This window comes from Ranitomeya imitator, chromosome 2, assembly GCF_032444005.1.
Source record: "Ranitomeya imitator isolate aRanImi1 chromosome 2, aRanImi1.pri, whole genome shotgun sequence".
Taxonomy (NCBI): Eukaryota; Metazoa; Chordata; class Amphibia; order Anura; family Dendrobatidae; genus Ranitomeya; species Ranitomeya imitator.
Window position 1 is genome coordinate 223315382 of NC_091283.1, and position 19593 is coordinate 223334974.

Genomic DNA, 19593 nt, shown 5'->3' on the forward strand with positions numbered 1-19593 from the left:
TGCCATCCTGCTTTAGTAGTGCAAATGCTTTCTTTTTACTGTTAATTGCCTGTCTTACTTCTTTGTTTAGCCACATTGGGTTTTTCCTATTTCTAGTCCTTTTATTCCCACAAGGTATAAACCGCTTACACTGCCTATTTAGGATGTTCTTAAACATTTCCCATTTATTATCTGTATTCTTATTTCTGAGGATATTGTCCCAGTCTACCAGATTAAGGGCATCTCTAAGCTGTTCAAACTTTGCCTTCCTAAAGTTCAATGTTTTTGTGACTCCCTGACAAGTCCCCCTAGTGAAAGACAGGTGAAACTGTACAATATTGTGGTCGCTATTTCCTAGATGCCCAACCACCTGCAGATTTGTTATTCTGTCAGGTCTATTAGATAGTATTAGGTCTAAAAGTGCTGCTCCTCTGGTTGGATTCTGCACCAATTGTGAAAGATAATTTTTCTTGGTTATTAGCAGAAACCTGTTGCCTTTATGGGTTTCACAGGTTTCTGTTTCCCAGTTAATATCCGGGTAGTTAAAGTCCCCCATAACCAGGACCTCATTATGGGTTGCAGCTTCATCTATCTGCTTTAGAAGTAGACTTTCCATGCTTTCTGTTATATTTGGGGGTTTGTAACAGACCCCAATGAGAATTTTATTACCATTTTTCCCTCCATGAATTTCAACCCATATGGACTCGACATCCTCATTCCCTTCGCTAATATCCTCCCTTAAAGTGGACTTTAGACAAGACTTTACATAGAGACAAACCCCTCCTCCTCTCCGATTTTTACGATCCTTTCTAAACAGACTGTAACCCTGTAAGTTAACTGCCCAGTCATAGCTTTCATCTAACCATGTCTCGGTTATTCCCACTATGTCAAAGTTACCTGTAGATATTTCTGCTTCTAGTTCTTCCATCTTGTTTGTCAGGCTTCTGGCGTTTGCGAGCATGCAGTTTAGAGGATTTTGTTTTGTTCCAATCTCCTCACTGTGGATTGTTTTAGAAATGTTCTTACCTCCCTTCTGAGTATGTTTTCCTGGGTCGTCTTTGTTCGAGTCTAATGTTTTTCTTCCCGTCCCCTCTTCTTCTAGTTTAACGCCCTCCTGATGAGTGTAGCGAGTCTTCTGGCGAATGTGTGTTTCCCAGGTTTGTTGAGGTGTAGTCCGTCTCTGGCGAGGAGTCCATCATACCAGTAATTCACACCGTGGTCCAGGAATCCAAATCCTTGTTGTCTGCACCATCGTCTTAGCCAGTTGTTTGCATCAAGGATCCTGTTCCATCTCCTGGTGCCATGCCCGTCTACTGGAAGGATAGAAGAAAAAACTACCTGTGCATCCAGTTCCTTTACTTTCTTCCCCAACTCTTCAAAGTCCTTGCAGATTGTCGGTAGGTCCTTCCTTGCCGTGTCATTGGTGCCAACATGTATCAGAAGAAATGGGTGGACGTCCTTGGAGCTGAAGAGCTTTGGTATCCTATCGGTCACATCCTTGATCATCGCACCTGGAAGGCAGCATACTTCTCTTGCAGTTATGTCCGGTCTGCAGATGGCTGCTTCGGTGCCTCTCAGTAGTGAGTCTCCCACCACCACCACTCTTCGTTGCTTCTTGGCTGTACTTTTTGCTGTCACTTGTTGCTGTGTGCCCTTTTCTTTTTTGCTTGCTGGTATTGCTTCATTCTTAGGTGTGCCATCTTCATCCTCTACAAAGATTTGATATCGGTTCTTCAGTTGTGTGGTTGGTGATTAACCCCTTAGATGCTGCTGTCAGTAGTGACTACATCATTATAAATGGTTAACAGAGTGTGGGGGCTTCCTCTTTATCCCAATTGGTGGTCTCAGATCATGATTGTGTGGTCCTGATGTTTGTCATGGCAATTCATGACCAAATAGCGGCCTTAGAGTCTGACTGCTGTAGTATTCTGTTCAGAAGTTAGTGACATTTAGGTGGTAAAAATACACATTTTCATTTTTCTCATGCCACTTAGCATTAATTCCTGAAAATCACCCGAAGGGTTAATAAACTACCTGACAGCAGTTTTCAATATGTCAGGGGGTGCTGTTTTTAATATGTTATCACTTGTGGGGATTTCCCTATATATAGGACCCCCAAATTCACTTCAAACATGGATAGGTCCCTAAAAAAATACATTTTGCAAATTTCCTTGAAACAAATTTAAATTGTTGCTACATTTTTTAACCTCCTAAAATGCTAAGAAAATAAAATAACAATTTGCAAATGGTGCTGATGTAAAGCAGACGTGTGGGAAATGTTATTTATTAATGTTTTGCTGTGGTATGGCTATCGGGATTAAAGGGATAATCATTCAAAGTTTGAAAATTGCTAATTTTTTAACATTTTTTTCAAATTTCTGATATTTTTTATAAATAAACACAAAACATATCAACCTAAATTTACCATTATCATAAAGTATAATGTGTCACGAAAAAACAGTCTCAAAATCACTGGGATTTGTTGAAGCATTGCAGAGTTATTGCTACATAAAGTGACACTGGTCAGATTTCAAAAATTTGGCTCCGTCACTAAGGGGTTAAATAAACAAAAGTTTACATCAACGCTCATACACACCTGAATAAAATTTGGTACACACACAAACACCTAATACATGAAAAAATGTACTGATTGTCCCAAACCCAATATTTAGCAGAGGAGGCATATGCTTTCTTGCCTCCAACACTGATAGTGAGGGAAAGGATGCCACCTCCTCCACGTCCTCAAGTGACACCGAACCACCACTCAGTCACCCCAAGACAGAAAAGCAACCAGTGTCCATCATTACTGACCCCGTATGGAACTCACCCCATGAAGTTTAGAATCCACATATTCCTGATTTTATATCAAAAGGAGAAATCAGGCGGAATTAGGTATAAAAATAGTACATTTATAATAATTCAAAAAAGTCCACAAAATAAATCATATCATCCAGTAAATCAAAAAACAAAAACACCGAAAGAAAGGATCCTATTAATTGCACCTGCCCACTCTGTTACATTAAATAAGGTGCAAGTGCAATAGTACATTGCCTATAAATGGCAAGCAAAATCACCCAGCAATAACTCTCAGATCACTCTGTCAATGTACAAACCGGGGGATAGAAAATGCTTACCAGAGGCAGAAAGGGTCCTAGACCAGGTGTGGATACCCCAAATACCCCGACGCGCGTCTCACGTGTCTATAACACCGCTGTCGCCCCTTGAGAGAAATTGCTCAACTAATTTTGGGGTCGACTTTCTCCTGTTACCCTTGTGAAAATAAAAAAATGGGGCTAAAAGAACATTTTTGTGGAAAAAAATAGATTTTTTTTTATTTTCATAGCTCAAGACTATAAATTTCTGTAAAGCACCTTGGGGTTCAAAATGCTCACCACACACCTAGATAAATTCTATGATAGGTCTAGTATCCAAAATGGGGTCACTTGTGGTGGGTTTCTACTGTATAGGCACATCAGAGCCTCTCCAAATCTGACATGGCATTTGCTCTCGATTCCAGCCAATTTTGCAGTCAAATAGTGCTCCTTCCCCGCTGAGTCCTGCCATGTCGCAAAACAGTTGATTAACCTCATATATGGGTATTCAGAAGAAATTGCACAATAATATATAGGGTCCATTTTATCCTATCACCCTAGTGAAAATAAAAAATATTGGGACTAAAAGAATATTTTTGTGAAAAAATATGATTTTTTTATTTTCACAGCTTAACGTTACGTTTCTTGATGGGGTATACTTTCCAAAATGGGGGTCACTTGTATGGGGTTTCCTCTGTTTAGATACATCAGGGGCTCTCCAAACGAGACAAGGCATCCGCTCTTGATTCCAGCCAATTTTGGGTTTAAAAAGTCAAATGTTGCTCCTTCCCTTCTGATACCTGCCATGCATGCAAATGGTAGATTTCCCCACTTATGGAATATCAGCATACTCAGGAGAAATCGCTCAACAATTTTTGCTATCCATTTTTTTCCTGCTAAAATTGTGAAAAAAAAATTGGGGCTAAAAGAACATTTTATTCTTACAAATTAGATTTTTTTTATTTTCACAGCTCAGCTATATAAACTTTGGTGATGCACCAATAGCGTTCAAGGTGCTCACCACACATCTAGATAAGTTCCTTGGGGTGTCTAATTTCCTAAAGGCGTCCACGACATCGGCTCAAGGCAATTTTGCATTTAAAAAGTCAAAATGGTGCTCCTTCCCTTCCGAGATTTGCCCTGCATGCAAAAGGTAGATTCCCCCACATAAGGAGTATCAACATACTCAGGAGAAATCACTCAATCATTTTTGCTGTCCTTTTTCTCCTGTTACCATTGTAAAAATAAAAAAAATTGGGACTAAAAGAACTTTTTTGTGGAAATTTTTTTATTTTCAAATCTCAACGTTATAAATTTTTAAGATGCACCTGTGGGTTCCAAGTGCTCACCACAAATCTAAATAAGATGCTTGAAGGGTTTACTTTTTAAAATGGGGTCATATTTTGGGAGTTTCCACTGTTTAGGCACATCAGAGGCTCTCCAAATGAAAGATGGTGTCAGCTCTTCACTGCAGATAATTTTGTGTTCAAAAAGTCAAACAATGCTCATTCCCTTCCGAGCCCTGCCATGCGCCCGAACAGTAGTTTTTCCCCACATATGGAGTATTGCTAAGGAGAAATAGCACAACACATTTTTGGTCCATTTTTTCTTTTTACTCTTGTGAAAACAAAGAAATTTGGGGCTAAAGAATTTTTTTTTGTGGAAAAATAGTTAATTGTTAATTTTTTCATTCCACATTTCTTCAGTTCCTGTAAAGCACCTGAAGGGTTAATAAACTTCTTGATTGTGGTTTTGATCACCTTGAGGGGTTCAGTTTTTAGAATAGTGTCACATTTGAGTAGAGTATTTTCTGTCATATAAACCTCTCAAAGTCACTTAAAATGGGTTATGGTTCCTAAAAATCATGGTTTTCTAAATTTTGTTGAAAAAATGAAAAACCGCTGGTCATCGTTTAATGCTTCTATCTGCCTAACAAAAAAAAATAATGTTTCAAAAATGAAAGTGAAACCTAGTCATGAAGGTCAAAATAGGCCTGGGGGGTGAAGGAATTAAAGACTCAGTTTACCAATAAGTTTTTACAATCAAAATATGTTCCTTCAAACTGTATCTGTACATTGTTAACAAATGAAGGAAGTTGGCAGGAGAGAAATGCAAACACCACACACAAACTACTGATACATAGAAAGGCCTGCAGCAAGTCTATCTAATAGTGGAGATGATCGGTGGGGCAACAAGTCAGCGAGACCACTCGGTGCAAGGATGTTTCTCATGAACCAAAGTATGTACAGTCCAAATTTCAGTACTGTCAACTGAGACTTTTAGAAGCTACAGTAATTTTTCCGGGTCAAGTAGTGAGTGAATCACCCTGAATAATAAAGTAAGAATATACAAAAAAAGACAATTCCAAATACTGTATATTATTTTATCTTCATCCCTCATACTAAAAAGTAAAAGTAAAATAGATGGAAAAGTTATATGTGTGGCAAAATAACACCAGTAAAAGCTACAGCTTTTCTTACAAAAAAAAAAAACAAGCCAAGCTCGAATATAGCACATTCTATGGAAAAATAAAGACGTTATTTCAACTGAAAAAAAAAAAAAACGTTAAAAAAGTGTGTTTTTTTTGTACAAAAGTAGTAAAACATATCCCAAAGATACATATGCTTGCTATAATGTGTTCAATATTTCTTGTGCCTATTATGCTTCAGGACCATCTAGTTGTCATCAGAAGTAAGGATGAATGGACCAATGAAAGTTTGGGTTCTCGAATCAGATCCGAACTTTATTCCAAAGTTCAGTTCGGGTAAAAGGACAGTACATGAACTTGAACTAGAGCTCGAAACTCCATTGCAAACAATGGGAACCTGAACATTTGAGCTGGAAAATTATCTCTCTCTCTCCCCGGAATTTCAAACTTTGCAATGGATATCTGGAAGAAGTCCATGTTCGGCATTTAGTCCATGTTTGGCATTTAGCACTGGAAAACTAACTATCCGGTACGACCCCCAAACTTTTAAGCTCTGATTCGCTCATCTCTTTTCAGAAGGTTACTAAATCTATGACAATTTCTACTCTACTTATTGGACCTTTAAATTTTTTATATTACAATTTGGACAGATGAAGATCTGAAATTGTGAACCAGAAATGTTCTGTTCTGGATTGCACAAGAAGAATTCATCTTATCTACTGTTTTGGTGGTGTGCCGAGTTCTTCAGATCTTCATTGCTTAGTTCCAGCTGCTGCTTGATCACTGATATACGAATAGGTCATCAAATGTTCCGTCCTAGATAACTCTTTTTTCTGTTCTAAAAAATAAGTATGCAAAACTTACATGTTGATGCCCCTGCCAAATTTAAGGACAGGATGAGGAATGGCTAGGCTTTGCCTAACTTTAACCACCTGAATTCCCCCTTTTACTTTATCCCTACCCCCTCTTTCAATAATGACAGACATTGTGGGTTTTGATGAAATGGCCACATCAGCCTTTATTAAATTGCATTAACAATATTAATACTCATATTACAATGTTTTCAATTGACCTGAATATAATAAAGGCTCTTTATAAGCTGAAACATAAAACCTTGCACCATCAGCTGTTCCTCTTTGCCCTCAACTGCATTGCGCTGATTTGGGTGCCCTTCTGCTGAATAGTGTGCCATAAATTGTCACTCTGAGACCTTGGTGAAGTAAGCACCACAAGTATTTTCTTACCACTCACAAGGGGTGAAGGTTGTTGTGAATTCTGCTTTTGGGTTCCCTCCAGTGGTTGTAGGTGGTAATGCAGTTGTCCCTGAGTGGCAGTCATGGTAAGGTGTATCTGCTGATTGCAGTTCTGACTGGGGTATTTAGGTGTGCAGGATTCATTAGTCCTTGCCAGTTGTTCATGGTTCAGGGAGGTTTTGGATCTATGTCTGGTTCCTCCTGCCTTGCTGCCAATTCAGCAAAGATAAGTGTTTGGGGTTTTTTTTTCTGTGGCACACATGCTGTGTGCTTATTAATTCTGTGCTATTCATTTGTTTTCTCTTGTCCAGCTTAGATTGTGTCAGTGTTTTCTCAGTCTTGTTGGATTCTCAGGAGTTGCAGATATACGCTCCACATCTTTAGTTAAATAGTGGAAGGTTTTGTATCATCTGCTGTGGATATTTTTTGGAAGGGTTTTAATACTGACCGCTTAGTATTCTGTCCTATCCTTTCCTATTTAGCTAGAAGTGGCCTCTTTTGCTATATCCTGTTTCCTGCCTGTGTGTGTATTTCCTCTACTATTCACAGTCAATATTTGTGGGGGGCTGCCTATCCTTTGGGGTTCTGCTTTGAGGCAAGGTAGAATTCCTACTTCCATCTATAGGGGTATTTAGTCCTCCGGCTGTGTCGAGGTGTCTAGGATTTGTTAGGCACACCCCACGGCTACGTCTATTTGCGGTGTTAAGTTCAGGATTTGCGGTCAGTACAGTTTCCACCAACTCCAGAGAAAGTTCCATGCGGCTCCAAGGCCACCATAACAGTACAACTGGCCAATAATGAGTTAAATGCATCTCAGAAGAAGGGAAGAAAGGTGTTGAGCCATTCTTTTTCCTGCACTCTGTTTTGTCTTCTCTTCCCTCTTTTTCTCTGGGTGGCTGAAGAGTCTTGTGCTAGCATGGATGTTCAGCAATTAGCTTCTCGTGTGGACCAGCTTGCTGCTAGGGTACAGGGTATTTCTGATTATATTGTTCAGACTCCTGTTTTAGAGCCAAAGATTCTTACTCCTGATTTGTTTTTTGGTGACAGGTCCAAATTTTTGAGTTTTAAAAACAACTGTAAACTGTTTTTTGCTCTGAGACCTCGATCCTCCGGTGATTCCATTCAGCAGGTTAAAATCGTCATCTCCCTGCTGCGTGGCGATCCACAGGATTGGGCATTTTCCCTGGAATCTGGGAATCCGGCTTTACTTAATGTAGACTCCTTTTTTCAGGCTTTAGGATTATTATATGATGAACCTAATTCTGTGGATCAAGCGGAGAAGACCTTGTGGCCCTGTCTCAGGGTCAAGAGGCGGCAGAATTGTATTGTCAGAAATTTAGAAAATGGTCTGTGTTGACTAAATGGAATGATGATGCTTTGGCGGCAATTTTCAGAAAGGGTCTTTCTGAATCCGTTAAAGATGTTATGGTGGGGTTTCCCACGCCTTTCGGTCTGAGTGATTCTATGTCTCTGGCCATTCAGATTTACCGGCGCTTGTGGGAGCGCAGAACTGTGCGCGCTGTGGTGTTGTCCTCAGAGCAAATTTCTGAATCAATGCAGTGTGATAGGATTCTGTCTAGAACAGAACGACAAGGTTTCAGACGTCAGAATAAGTTGTGTTATTATTGTGGCGACGCTTCTCATGTCATTTCTGTCTGCCCTAAGCGGACAAAGAGGATCGCCAGTTCATTTACCATCAGTACTGTACAACCTAAATTTCTGTTATCTGTGTCCTTGATCTGCTCATTGTCATCATTTTCTGTCATGGCGTTTGTGGATTCAGGCGCCGCCTTGAACTTAATGGACTTTGAGTTTGCCAGGCGTTGTGGTTTTCCCTTGCAGCCTTTGCAGAAACCTATTCCTTTAAGGGGCATTGATGCTACACCTTTGGCTAAAAATAAGCCCCAGTTTTGGACACAGGTGACCATGCGCATGGCGCCAGCCCATCAGGAAGATTGTCGATTTCTGGTGTTGCATAATTTGCATGATGCTATCGTGCTGGGTTTTCCGTGGTTGCAGGTACATAATCCTGTGTTGGACTGGAAGTCTATGTCTGTGACTAGTTGGGGTTGTCAGGGGATTCATAATGATGTTCCTTTGATGTCAATCTCCTCTTCTTCCTCTTCTGAAATTCCAGAGTTTTTGTCTGATTTTCAGGATGTATTCGATGAGCCCAAGTCCAGTTCCCTTCCACCGCACAGGGACTGTGATTGTGCTATTGACTTGATTCCAGGCTGTAAGTTTCCTAAGGGCCGACTTTTCAACCTGTCTGTGCCTGAACATACCGCCATGCGGAATTATATTAAGGATTCTTTGGTGAAAGGGCATATTCGGCCATCTTCTTCACCGTTGGGAGCGGGATTATTTTTTGTTGCTAAGAAGGATGGCTCCTTGAGACCCTGTATTGATTATCGCCTCTTGAATAAGATCACGGTCAAGTTTCAAAACAGTTTACATTTGCTTTCTGATTTGTTTGCTAGGATTAAGGGGGCTAGTTGGTTTACTAAGATTGACCTTCGGGGGGCATATAATCTTGTTCGTATTAAGCAGGGTGATGAATGGAAAACTGCGTTTAATACGCCCGAAGGTCATTTTGAATATCTTGTGATGCCATTCGGGCTCACTAATGCTCCATCTGTTTTTCAGTCCTTCATGCATGATATCTTCCGGACTTATCTTGATAAATTCTTGATTGTATATTTGGACGATATTTAGATTTTTTCTGATGATTGGGAGTCTCATGTGGAACAGGTCAGGATGGTATTTCAGATCCTTCGTGACAATGCCTTGTTTGTGAAGGAGTCTAAGTGTCTCTTTGGGGTGCAGAAGGTTTCTTTTTTGGGCTTCATTTTTTCTCCCTCATCTATGGAGATGGATCCGGTTAAGGTTCAGGCCATTCATGATTGGATTCAACCCACATCCGTGAAGAGCCTTCAGAAATCTTTGGGTTTTGCAAATTTTTATCGCCGTTTCATTGGTAACTTCTCTAGCGTGGTTAAACCCTTGACCGATTTGACGAAGAAAGGCGCTGATGTGGCGAATTGGTCCTCTGCGGCTGTCTCTGCCTTTCAGGAGCTTAAACGCCGTTTTACTTCTGTTCCGGTTTTGCGTCAACCGGATGTTTCTCTTCCATTTCAGGTTGAGATTGACGCTTCTGAGATTGGGGCAGGGGCCGTTTTGTCTCAGAGGGACTCTGTTGGTTACTTGATGAAACCGTGTGCCTTCTTTTCCCATAAGTTTTCGCCTGCTGAACGCAATTATGATGTCGACAATCGAGAGTTGTTGGCTATGAAGTGGGCGTTTGAGGAGTGGCGACATTGGCTTGAGGGAGCTAAGCACCGTATTGTGGTCTTGACCGATCATAAGAATCTGATTTACCTCGAGTCTGCCAAACTGCTGAATCCTAGACAGGCTCGATGGTCCTTGTTTTTTTTCCCGTTTTGATTTCATGGTTTCGTATCTTCCGGGTTCTAAGAATATTAAGGCTGATGCCCTCTCTAGGAGTTTTTTGCCTGATTCTCCTGAGGTCCTGGAACCGGTCGGCATTCTGAAAGAAGGGGTGGTCCTTTCTGCCATTTCCCCTGATTTACGACGAGTTGTTCAGGAATTTCAGGCTGACAGACCTGACCGCTGTCCAGTGGGGAAACTGTTTGTTCCTGACAGATGGACTAGTAGAGTGATTTCTGAGGTTCACTGTTCTGTGTTGGCTGTTCATCCTGGTATTTTTGGTACCAGAGTTTTGGTTGGTAGGTCCTTTTGGTGGCCTTCTTTGTCACGTGATGTGCGTTCTTTTGTGCAGTCCTGTGGGACTTGTGCGCGGGCCAAGCCTTGTTGTTCCCGTGCTAGTGGGTTGCTTTTGCCATTGCCAGTCCCTGAGAGGCCCTGGACGCATATTTCTATGGATTTTATTTCTGATCTTCCGGTTTCCCAGAAGATGTTTGTTATCTGGGTTGTTTGTGACCGGTTCTCTAAGATGGTTCATTTGGTGCCTTTGCCTAATTTGCCTTCCTCTTCAGATTTGGTTCCATTGTTTTTTCAGCATGTGGTTCTTTTGCATGGTATTCCGGAGAATATTGTGTCCGACAGAGGTTCCCAGTTTGTTTCTAGGTTTTGGCGGGCCTTTTGTGCTAGGCTGGGCATTGATTTGTCTTTTTCTTTTGCATTTCATCCTCAGACAAATGGCCAGACCGAGCGAACTAATGAGACTTTGGAGACTTATTTGAGATGCTTTGTGTCTGCTGATCAGGATGATTGTGTGGCCTTCTTGCCATTGGCCGAGTTTGCCCTTAATAATCGGGCTAGTTCGGCTACTTTGGTTTCGCCTTTCTTTTGCAATTTTGGTTTTCATCCTCGTTTTTCTTCTGGGCAGGTTAAGCCTTCTGACTGTCCTGGTGTGGATTCTGTGGTTGACAGGTTGCAGCAGATTTGGGCTCATGTGGTGGACAATTTGGTGTTGTCGCAGGAGGAGGCTCAACGTTTTGCTAACCGTCGTCGGTGTGTTGGTTCCCGGCTTCGGGTTGGGGATCTGGTCTGGTTGTCTTCCCATCATGTTCCTATGAAGGTTTCTTCACCTAAGTTTAAGCCTCGGTTTATTGGTCCTTATAGGATTTCTGAGATTATTAATCTGGTGTCTTTTCGATTGGCGCTTCCGGCCTCTTTTGCTATCCATAATGTCTTCCATAGATCTTTATTGTGGAAATATGTGGTGCCCGTTGTTCCCTCTGTTGATCCTCCGGCCCCTGTGTTGGTTGATGGAGAGTTTGAGTATGTGGTTGAGAAGATTTTGGATTGTCGTTTTTCGAGGCGGAGGCTTCAGTACCTTGTCAAATGGAAGGGTTATGGCCAGGAGGATAATTCTTGGGTTTTTGCCTCTGATGTCCATGCTGCTGATTTGGTTAGTGCCTTTCATCTGGCTCGTCCTGATCATCCTGGGGGCTCTGATGAGGGTTCGGTGACCCCTCCTCAACGGGGGGGGGGGTACTGTTGTGAATTCTGCTTTTGGGTTCCCTCCAGTGGTTGTAGGTGGTAATGCAGTTGTCCCTGAGTGGCAGTCATGGTCAGGTGTATCTGCTGATTGCATTTCTGACTGGGGTATTTAGGTGTGCAGGATTAATTAGTCCTTGCCAGTTGTCCATGGTTCAGAGAGGTTTTGGATCTATGTCTGGTTCCTCCTGCCTTGCTGCCAATTCAGCAAAGATAAGTGTTTGGTTTTTTTTTCTGTGGCACACATGCTGTGTCCTTAATAATTATGTGCTATTCATTTGTTTTCTCTTGTTCAGCTTAGATTGTGTTAGTGTTTTCTCAGTCTTGTTGGATTCTCAGGAGTTGCAGATATACGCTCCACATCTTTAGTTAGATGGTGGAAGTTTTTGTATCATCTGCTGTGGATATTTTTTGGAAGGGTTTTAATACTGACCGCTTAGTATTCTGTCCTATCCTTTCCTATTTAGCTAGAAGTGGCCTCTTTTGCTATATCCTGTTTCCTGCCTGTGTGTGTATTTCCTCTACTATTCACAGTCAATATTTGTGGGGGGCTGCCTATCCTTTGGGGTTCTGCTCTGAGGCAAGGTAGAATTCCTACTTCCATCTATAGGGGTATTTAGTCCTTCGGCTGTGTCGAGGTGTCTAGAATTTGTTAGGCACACCCCACGGCTACTTCTAGTTGCAGTGTTAAGTTCAGGATTTGCGGTCAGTACAGTTTCCACCAACTCCAGAGAAAGTTCCATGCGGCTCCAAGGCCACCAGATCATAACAGACGGTGACCCTACCAAAATGGATCCACTACCCCACTTTACCATACCACCAACTGGCTTTCCAAAGACCTGTTCCCGCCAGCTATCATGACAAAATGCTTAAAGTGCCCCTGTCAGCAGGATAGTTCACAGTAAACTACAGACAGTGTCAGGTTGGTGCCGTTATACTGATTACAATGATACCTGGTGATTAAATCTGTCTTGTGGTTGTTGTTTAATTTTTATTTTCAGTTTTGAGTTAATGATATTCTCGTGCTTCTGGGTGGGGTGGTGGGTGGAACCGTGGGTTGGGCTTTATGTGGTGCTCTGATTAGCTATTCATGTGTACTGCTTCTGACAAGTCACTGATCCCTCAGGGACCTGCCCCCTAGTTTACATAATGAATATTATATACTGTATAGCTTGGAGAAAAAGAAAACCTTCTGCCTTCAGGCACCTGCACTGCAGCAGGTGTCGGTGGCGTCATCTTGGAAAAGGAAATTATTTTTTTCTCTAGCAAGATGACGTTGGCGGCACCAGCGTAATAGCAGATATCGGCAATCGACGATAGCTGCTACTGTGCAGGCGCCGCTGGCACCATTTTGGAGGAGGATTTTCTTTTCTCTACCAAGATGGCGTCAGTTGGCGCCTGCGCAGTAGCAGCTATCTGATCACTGCTACTGTGCAAGCTACTGTGCAAGCGCAGCTGGCAAAATTTTCAAACTTTTTTTTAAAGTGAATATTAGGATTACATCAAACAAATTAGTTATATACACATCACATATACAATCATGCTGCAGTGCAGGCTCCATAGCCTTCAAAAGGTTTTTTCCCCCAAGCTATATATATAATATTCATTATGTAAACTAGGGGGCAGTACTATGAGGAATCAGAGCCTTGTCAGAAGCCATACACATGAATAGCTAATCAGAGCACCACATGAATACCTTCACAGGCCACCCCAGAGCACGAGCATATCATTAACTCAAAACTGAAAATACAGATTCCACAACAACCACAAGACAGATTTCATCACCAGGTATCAGTGTAATCAGTATAACGGTGCCGACCTGACACTGCCTGTGGTTACTGTGCACAATCCTGCTGACCGTTCCCTTTAACCTTGAGAAGCTGAACAATACCCAAATCTTGACCTTTAAACCTCCAGTCTCTCTAGGTTTCAAGCAACCTTAGGAGAGGGATGGTGGGACGCTGATCCACCAATGGACTGCTCTTGCACCACTCAGTCAACCCTATATACTCAGCTCCTTCCATCAATTGGGTAGGACCACGTTATTCCAGTTACTCCTCTAATTCCCCCATTTTTCTGTTTAGTCCCTGTCTACTGTCTCCTAAAACACCATCTTAGGCTATCCTATCAAATGATACCCCACCCCAATACCAAGGCCCTGGTATACATCCTAGTCATGTTACCATCTTTTTTAGCCCCTTTGGGTCACACTACATGCCGTACTTTGGGGGTGCACTTGAGGGGCATTGTTTGTAATCAGACTACCAATAGGACACAAGGAGTCTTCTGTATTTGCACAAAGACAGAGAACCAATTAGAAAGTTCAGGTATTATATGATCATTTCATCTGCTTAAAATTTTCAGTTGTTTACCCTTGATTTTACTGTTTTATAGGTTTATACAGCTCCATGGACAGCTGGATGATAGTCCCCAATATCAAGCAGAACCATTACACTGTGCATGGACTCCAAAGTGGAACTCGTTATATATTTTTGGTCAAAGCAATTAACCAGGCTGGGAGCAGACATAGTGATCCGGCAAGACTCAAGACTAACAGTGAGTATATGTGATCATTAGGTGGTAACGCAAGAGCAAAATCTCATGAAGATGATAAATGTTCCCTGGCTGGATTCCTCAATTGCATCTGAAATTAATTATGATCAACTATCCCTTAAATATAAGGATGGGCGAACCCAAATGGTAAAGTTCAGTGTCCGTACCGAACACTTAGTGTCTGTGTACGGACCCCAAGCATGGACTTCTTGAAGTCTGTGTCACTGTTCAGGTTTGTCAGCCCGAACATTCAGCATTAATATGCTGCCATCTGTGTGACAGCGAGAGAAACACTGGCTCTGATTGGCGTTAAGTTTGTTACCACCCGTCAGAGGGCTGCAGTTCCCATGCTGTCATACAAATGACAATGTGTGAGCCAGCAGTTGTGACCGGCAGTAAAAAGGTCACCGCCGGTCACAGGTGTCCTCTGATGAGAGTCCTCATCTTCATATGCCTGGTGTTAGGGGTCGAGTTCCTGCCTCTGCACAGGGGGAATCACGGGCCATCTCCGCTGCGGTCTCCCATTCTTCTCCTGCCGCAGTGGATCCTGCTCAGTGGAGACGTCAATCCCAGCGTCTCGCTCAGTCTGACTCTGTGCTAAGAGTTACTGCTGCATTTCCTGCTTTTGCCATTGAAGTCAGTGCTGGGCAGCTGCGAGCGGACGCTTCTGGGGCTAAGTCCTGTTTTTCACATTCTGAGCATGCCCAGAGTAAGATCTCTCAGTGGAGATCGAGGGTCACATGATCAGATGCTGCAGCTAAGGTCCTTGTAGGTGCTAGGACTAAATCCTGCTTTGCACTCTGAGCATGCCCAGGGCAAGATCTCTCAGTGGTGATCTGGGGTCACATGCTCAGGTGCTGCAGCTCTCCATTGGTCCTTCTTTGAAAGGTCCTAAACGTGCTGCAGCTATTTAAGGCTCGCATGGCCGCACGGCCATGCGCTAGTATCAAGTCATTTATGTGCTTTGCGCCAGTGTGGTTATGTATGAGTGTGTTCAGGGACCCGGCTGAAATAAGCCCCTAGAATACCGGCACCTCCGGTGAGGAGATTGCATGTTACATAACCACTGACTGCTATCAGCTTGGCAGTAAGCTTGCGCTCCTGTGAGGCTAAACAGGGCACAGTGCTTCCCTTTCACGGCTACTCTGTGGAGTAACAGAGCTAGCCTATATCGCCTAACAGTGCCACCATTCGCTAGCAGCAGGTTCCTCCTGCACGGTGGACCCCGGGCTGCGAACGCACCTTTCATAATAAACATCTCTATTTTCTCGGTGCGTTCCGCTAGCCCTAACACCTGGTCTCAGTGATAGTAGCAGGTGCAGGCAAATAACAATGAGAGTATTCATCAGCCGGTGCCTTTGCAATAAATAAATAAATACAATTTAAAAATGGCGTGGCAGTCCCTGTATTCTTGATAACTTGATAAAACTTGATTAAAGAAAGTAACTTAAAGTAACAGACAAAAAATAGCCAAAAATAAAAAATTGAACCATGAGGCGGTGGTCAAAGTGGAGGAAGGAATAGAGAAGTGGTAAGGAGAGGGTGGAGGCGGACATGGAAGAGGGGGCCAACACTGTTTTATTAATTTTGTTTTTTTTTGCTTAAATTTGGGGAAGCAACAAAATGAATTGAATGCAAAATGGAGAATAACCATGGCTGGATGCAGCTGATATAATATTTCAGTTAGCCAAAGAAATGCAGAAGCCCTGAGTCATCCACTCCTGATTCATTTTAATGATTCTTAGGTTCCCACTAGGGTTGAGCGAAACGGGTCGAACATTTTCAAAAGTCGCCGACTTTTGGCTAAGTCGGGGTTTCATGAAACCCGATCCGACCCCTGTGCGGGGTCGGCCATGCGGTACGCGACTTTCGCGCCAAAGTCGCGTTTCAATGACGCGAAAAGCGCCATTTCTCAGCCAATGAAGGTAAACGCAGAGTGTGGGCAGCGTGATGACATAGGTCCTGGTCCCCACCATCTTAGAGAAGGGCATTGCAGTGATTGGCTTGCTGTCTGCGACGTCACAGGGGCTATAAAGAGGCGTTCCCGCCGACCGCCATCTTACTGCTGCTGATCTGAGCTTAGGGAGAGGTTGCTGCCGCTTTGTCAGAAGCAGGGATAGCGTTAGGCAGGGTCCATTAACCACAAAACCGCTTGTGCTGCAGCGATTTGCACTGTCCAACACCACCCTCGGTGTGCAGGGACAGTGGAAGTTTTTTTTTTTTTTTTTTTCCCCTCAGCGCTGTAGCTCATTGGGCTGCCCTAGAAGGCTCCCTGATAGCTGCATTGCTGTGTGTACGCCGCTGTGCAAACCAACTGCTTTTTTCAAAGCACAAATCCTCTTGTTCCTTCCTTTCTGCACAGCTATCTTTTTTGTTTGTCCACACTTTTTATTTCATTTGTGCATCAGTCCACTCCTTATTGCTGCCTGCCATACCTGGCTGAGATTACTGCAGGCAGGGAGATAGTAGCTGCCTGCCATACCTGGCTGAGATTACTGCAGGCAGGGAGATAGTAATTGTAGGACATTCCCTGTTTTTTTTTTTTTTTTTTTTTTTTGGTGGGAGATTAAGATTGGCAATTTGGCATTTCTGCTAGAGTGCCATCCCTGTGTGTGCCATCTCTCTCACATAGTGGGCCATAGAAAGCCTTTTCATTTTTCTGTATTTTTTTTTGTGGGGTGTATAAATTCTCCCTGATAAAAATACAGTGGGAGATTAATATTGGCCTTTGGGCTTGTGTGCCAGTCCTGAGTGTGCCATCTCTCTCACAAATAGTGGGCCATAGAAAGCCTATTTATTTTTTTTTTTGGTTTTATAAATTCTCCCTGAAAAAAAGGGAGATTAATATTGGCCTCTGGGCTTGTGTGCCAGTCCTGAGCGTGCCATCTGTGCCAGCCCTGAGCGTGCCATCTCTCTCACAAATAGTGGGCCATAGAAAGCCTATTTAATTTTTTTTTTTGTTTTATAAATTTTCCCTGAAAAAAGGGAGATTAATATTGGCCTCTGGGCTTGTGTGCCAGTTGTGAGCGTGCCATCTGTGCCAGTCCTGAGCGTGCCATCTCTCTCACAAATAGTGGGCCATAGAAAGCCTATTTAAATATTTTTTTGGTTTTATAAATTCTCCCAGAAAAAAAGGGAGATTAATATTGGCCTCTGGGCTTCTGTGCCAGTCCTGAGCGTGCCATCTGTGCCAGTCCTGAGCGTCCCATCTCTCTCACAAATAGTGGGCCATAGAAAGCCTATTTTATTTTTTTTTTGGGTTTCAGAAATTCTCCCTGGAAAAAAAAAGGGAGATTAATATTGCCCTTTGGGCTTGTGTGCCAGTACTAAGCGTTCCATCTCTCTCTCTCTCTCAGTCAGTGGGCCATAGAACGCATATTTTTGGTTTTATTTGTTTTCTAAATTCTCCCTGAAAAAATCATTTTATTTTATTTGGTTTCTAAATTCTTCCTGATAAAATCATATTTTTTTTATTATTTTTATTTCTAAAGTCTCCCTGAAAAAAAAAAAAAAAAAACAACCAAAAAAACAGTGGGAGATTAATATTGGCCTTTCTGCTTGTGTGCCAGTCTTGACTCCTGGGTGTGCCATCTCTCTCTCTCTCTCTCTCTCTCTCTCTCTCTCTCTCCAATTGTGGTCCATAGAAAGCCTATATTTTTTTTCCTTGATTTGGGTTCTAAAATCTACCAGAGAAAATAACTACATCAATCATTGGTAGAAAAATATTGGCCTCTGGGTTTGTGTGCCACTCCTGACTCCTGTGTGCGTCATCTCTCAGTCAGTGGGCCATAGAACGCCTATTTTTGGTTTTATTTGTTTTCTAAATTCTCCCTGAAAAAATCATTTTATTTTATTTGGTTTCTAAATTCTTCCTGATAAAATCATATTTTTTTTATTATTTTTTTTTCTAAAGTCTCCCTGAAAAAAAAAAAAAAAAACAGTGGGAGATTAATATTGGCCTTTCTGCTTGTGTGCCAGTCTTGACTCCTGGGTGCGTCATCTCTCAGTCAGTGGGCCATAGAACGCCTATTTTTGGTTTTATTTGTTTTATAAATTCTCCCTGAAAAAATCATTTTATTTTATTTGGTTTCTAAATTCTTCCTGATAAAATCATATTTTTTTTATTATTTTTTTTTCTAAAGTCTCCCTGAAAAAAAAAAAAAAAAAACAACCAAAAAAAACAGTGGGAGATTAATATTGGCCTTTCTGCTTGTGTGCCAGTCTTGACTCCTGGGTGCGTCATCTCTCAGTCAGTGGGCCATAGAACGCCTATTTTTGTTTTTATTTGTTTTATAAATTCTCCCTGAAAAAATCATTTTATTTTATTTGGTTTCTAAATTCTTCCTGATAAAATCATATTTTTTTTATTATTTTTTTTTCTAAAGTCTCCCTGAAAAAAAAAAAAAAAAAAAAAAAAAAAAAAAAAAACAGTGGGAGATTAATATTGGCCTTTCTGCTTGTGTGCCAGTCTTGACTCCTGGGTGTGCCATCTCTCTCTCTCTCTCTCTCCAATTGTGGTCCATAGAAAGCCTACATTTTTTTTCCTTGATTTGGGTTCCAAAATCTACCAGAGAAAATAACTCCATCAATCATTGGTAGAAAAATATTGGCCTCTGGGCTTGTGTGCCACTCCTGATTCCTGTGTGCGTCATCTCTCACTCAGTGGCCCATAGAAAGCATATAGTTTGTTACATTTGTTTTCTAAATTCTCCCTGCAAAAATCTATTTTTTTTTTTTTGGGGGGTTTCTAAAGTGTTCCTGAAAAAAATAAAAATAAAAAAAAAATAATAGTGTGACATTAATATTAACATTTGTGCTTCAGTGACAGTCCTGCGTGTGGGGCATCTCTCTAATTTGCAGCCACCAAAAAAAGAGTGTGTAACATTGGGCCTGATTTTCGCTGTGGTCTCACCAACCTGTAAAGGGGTAGCTAAATCATACTGAAGTTATAGCTCACCGTGTAAGTTGTGTGACTGCAACAAATAACGTTAGTTTGGTTACGTTTTTAAAACAATGAGGAAGTCTAGTGGAAGAGGTCATGGCCGGGGGCGTTCATTGTCAGCTGGTAATGAGGGTAGTGGTAGTGGTGGAGCATCAGGTGGTCGTGGGGGAAAAAATATTGCACCTAAGTCTGGAGCTGTGGAGCCAGGTTCGTCGTCCGGCTACACAAGGCCTCGAACGCTCCCTTTTCTGGGATTAGGAAAACCGCTTTTAAAGCCGGAGCAGCAAGAGCAAGTTTTGGCTTATCTTGCTGACTCAGCCTCTAGCTCTTTTGCCTCATCTCGTGAAACTGGTAAAAGTAAAA

The 19593-nt window shown here is 42.0% G+C and overlaps 1 protein-coding gene across 2 annotated transcripts in view; it reads left to right on the forward strand.

The window, feature by feature from the left end:
- Nucleotides 1–19593, forward strand: part of LOC138662747 (probable E3 ubiquitin-protein ligase MID2) — a 718902-nt gene that overhangs the window by 622071 nt on the left and 77238 nt on the right. For both annotated transcript variants that reach the window (XM_069748647.1, XM_069748646.1), the window contains exon 8: nucleotides 14130–14291. In XM_069748647.1, the coding sequence (XP_069604748.1) occupies nucleotides 14130–14291 (162 nt within the window). The remainder of the gene's footprint in view (nucleotides 1–14129; nucleotides 14292–19593) is intronic.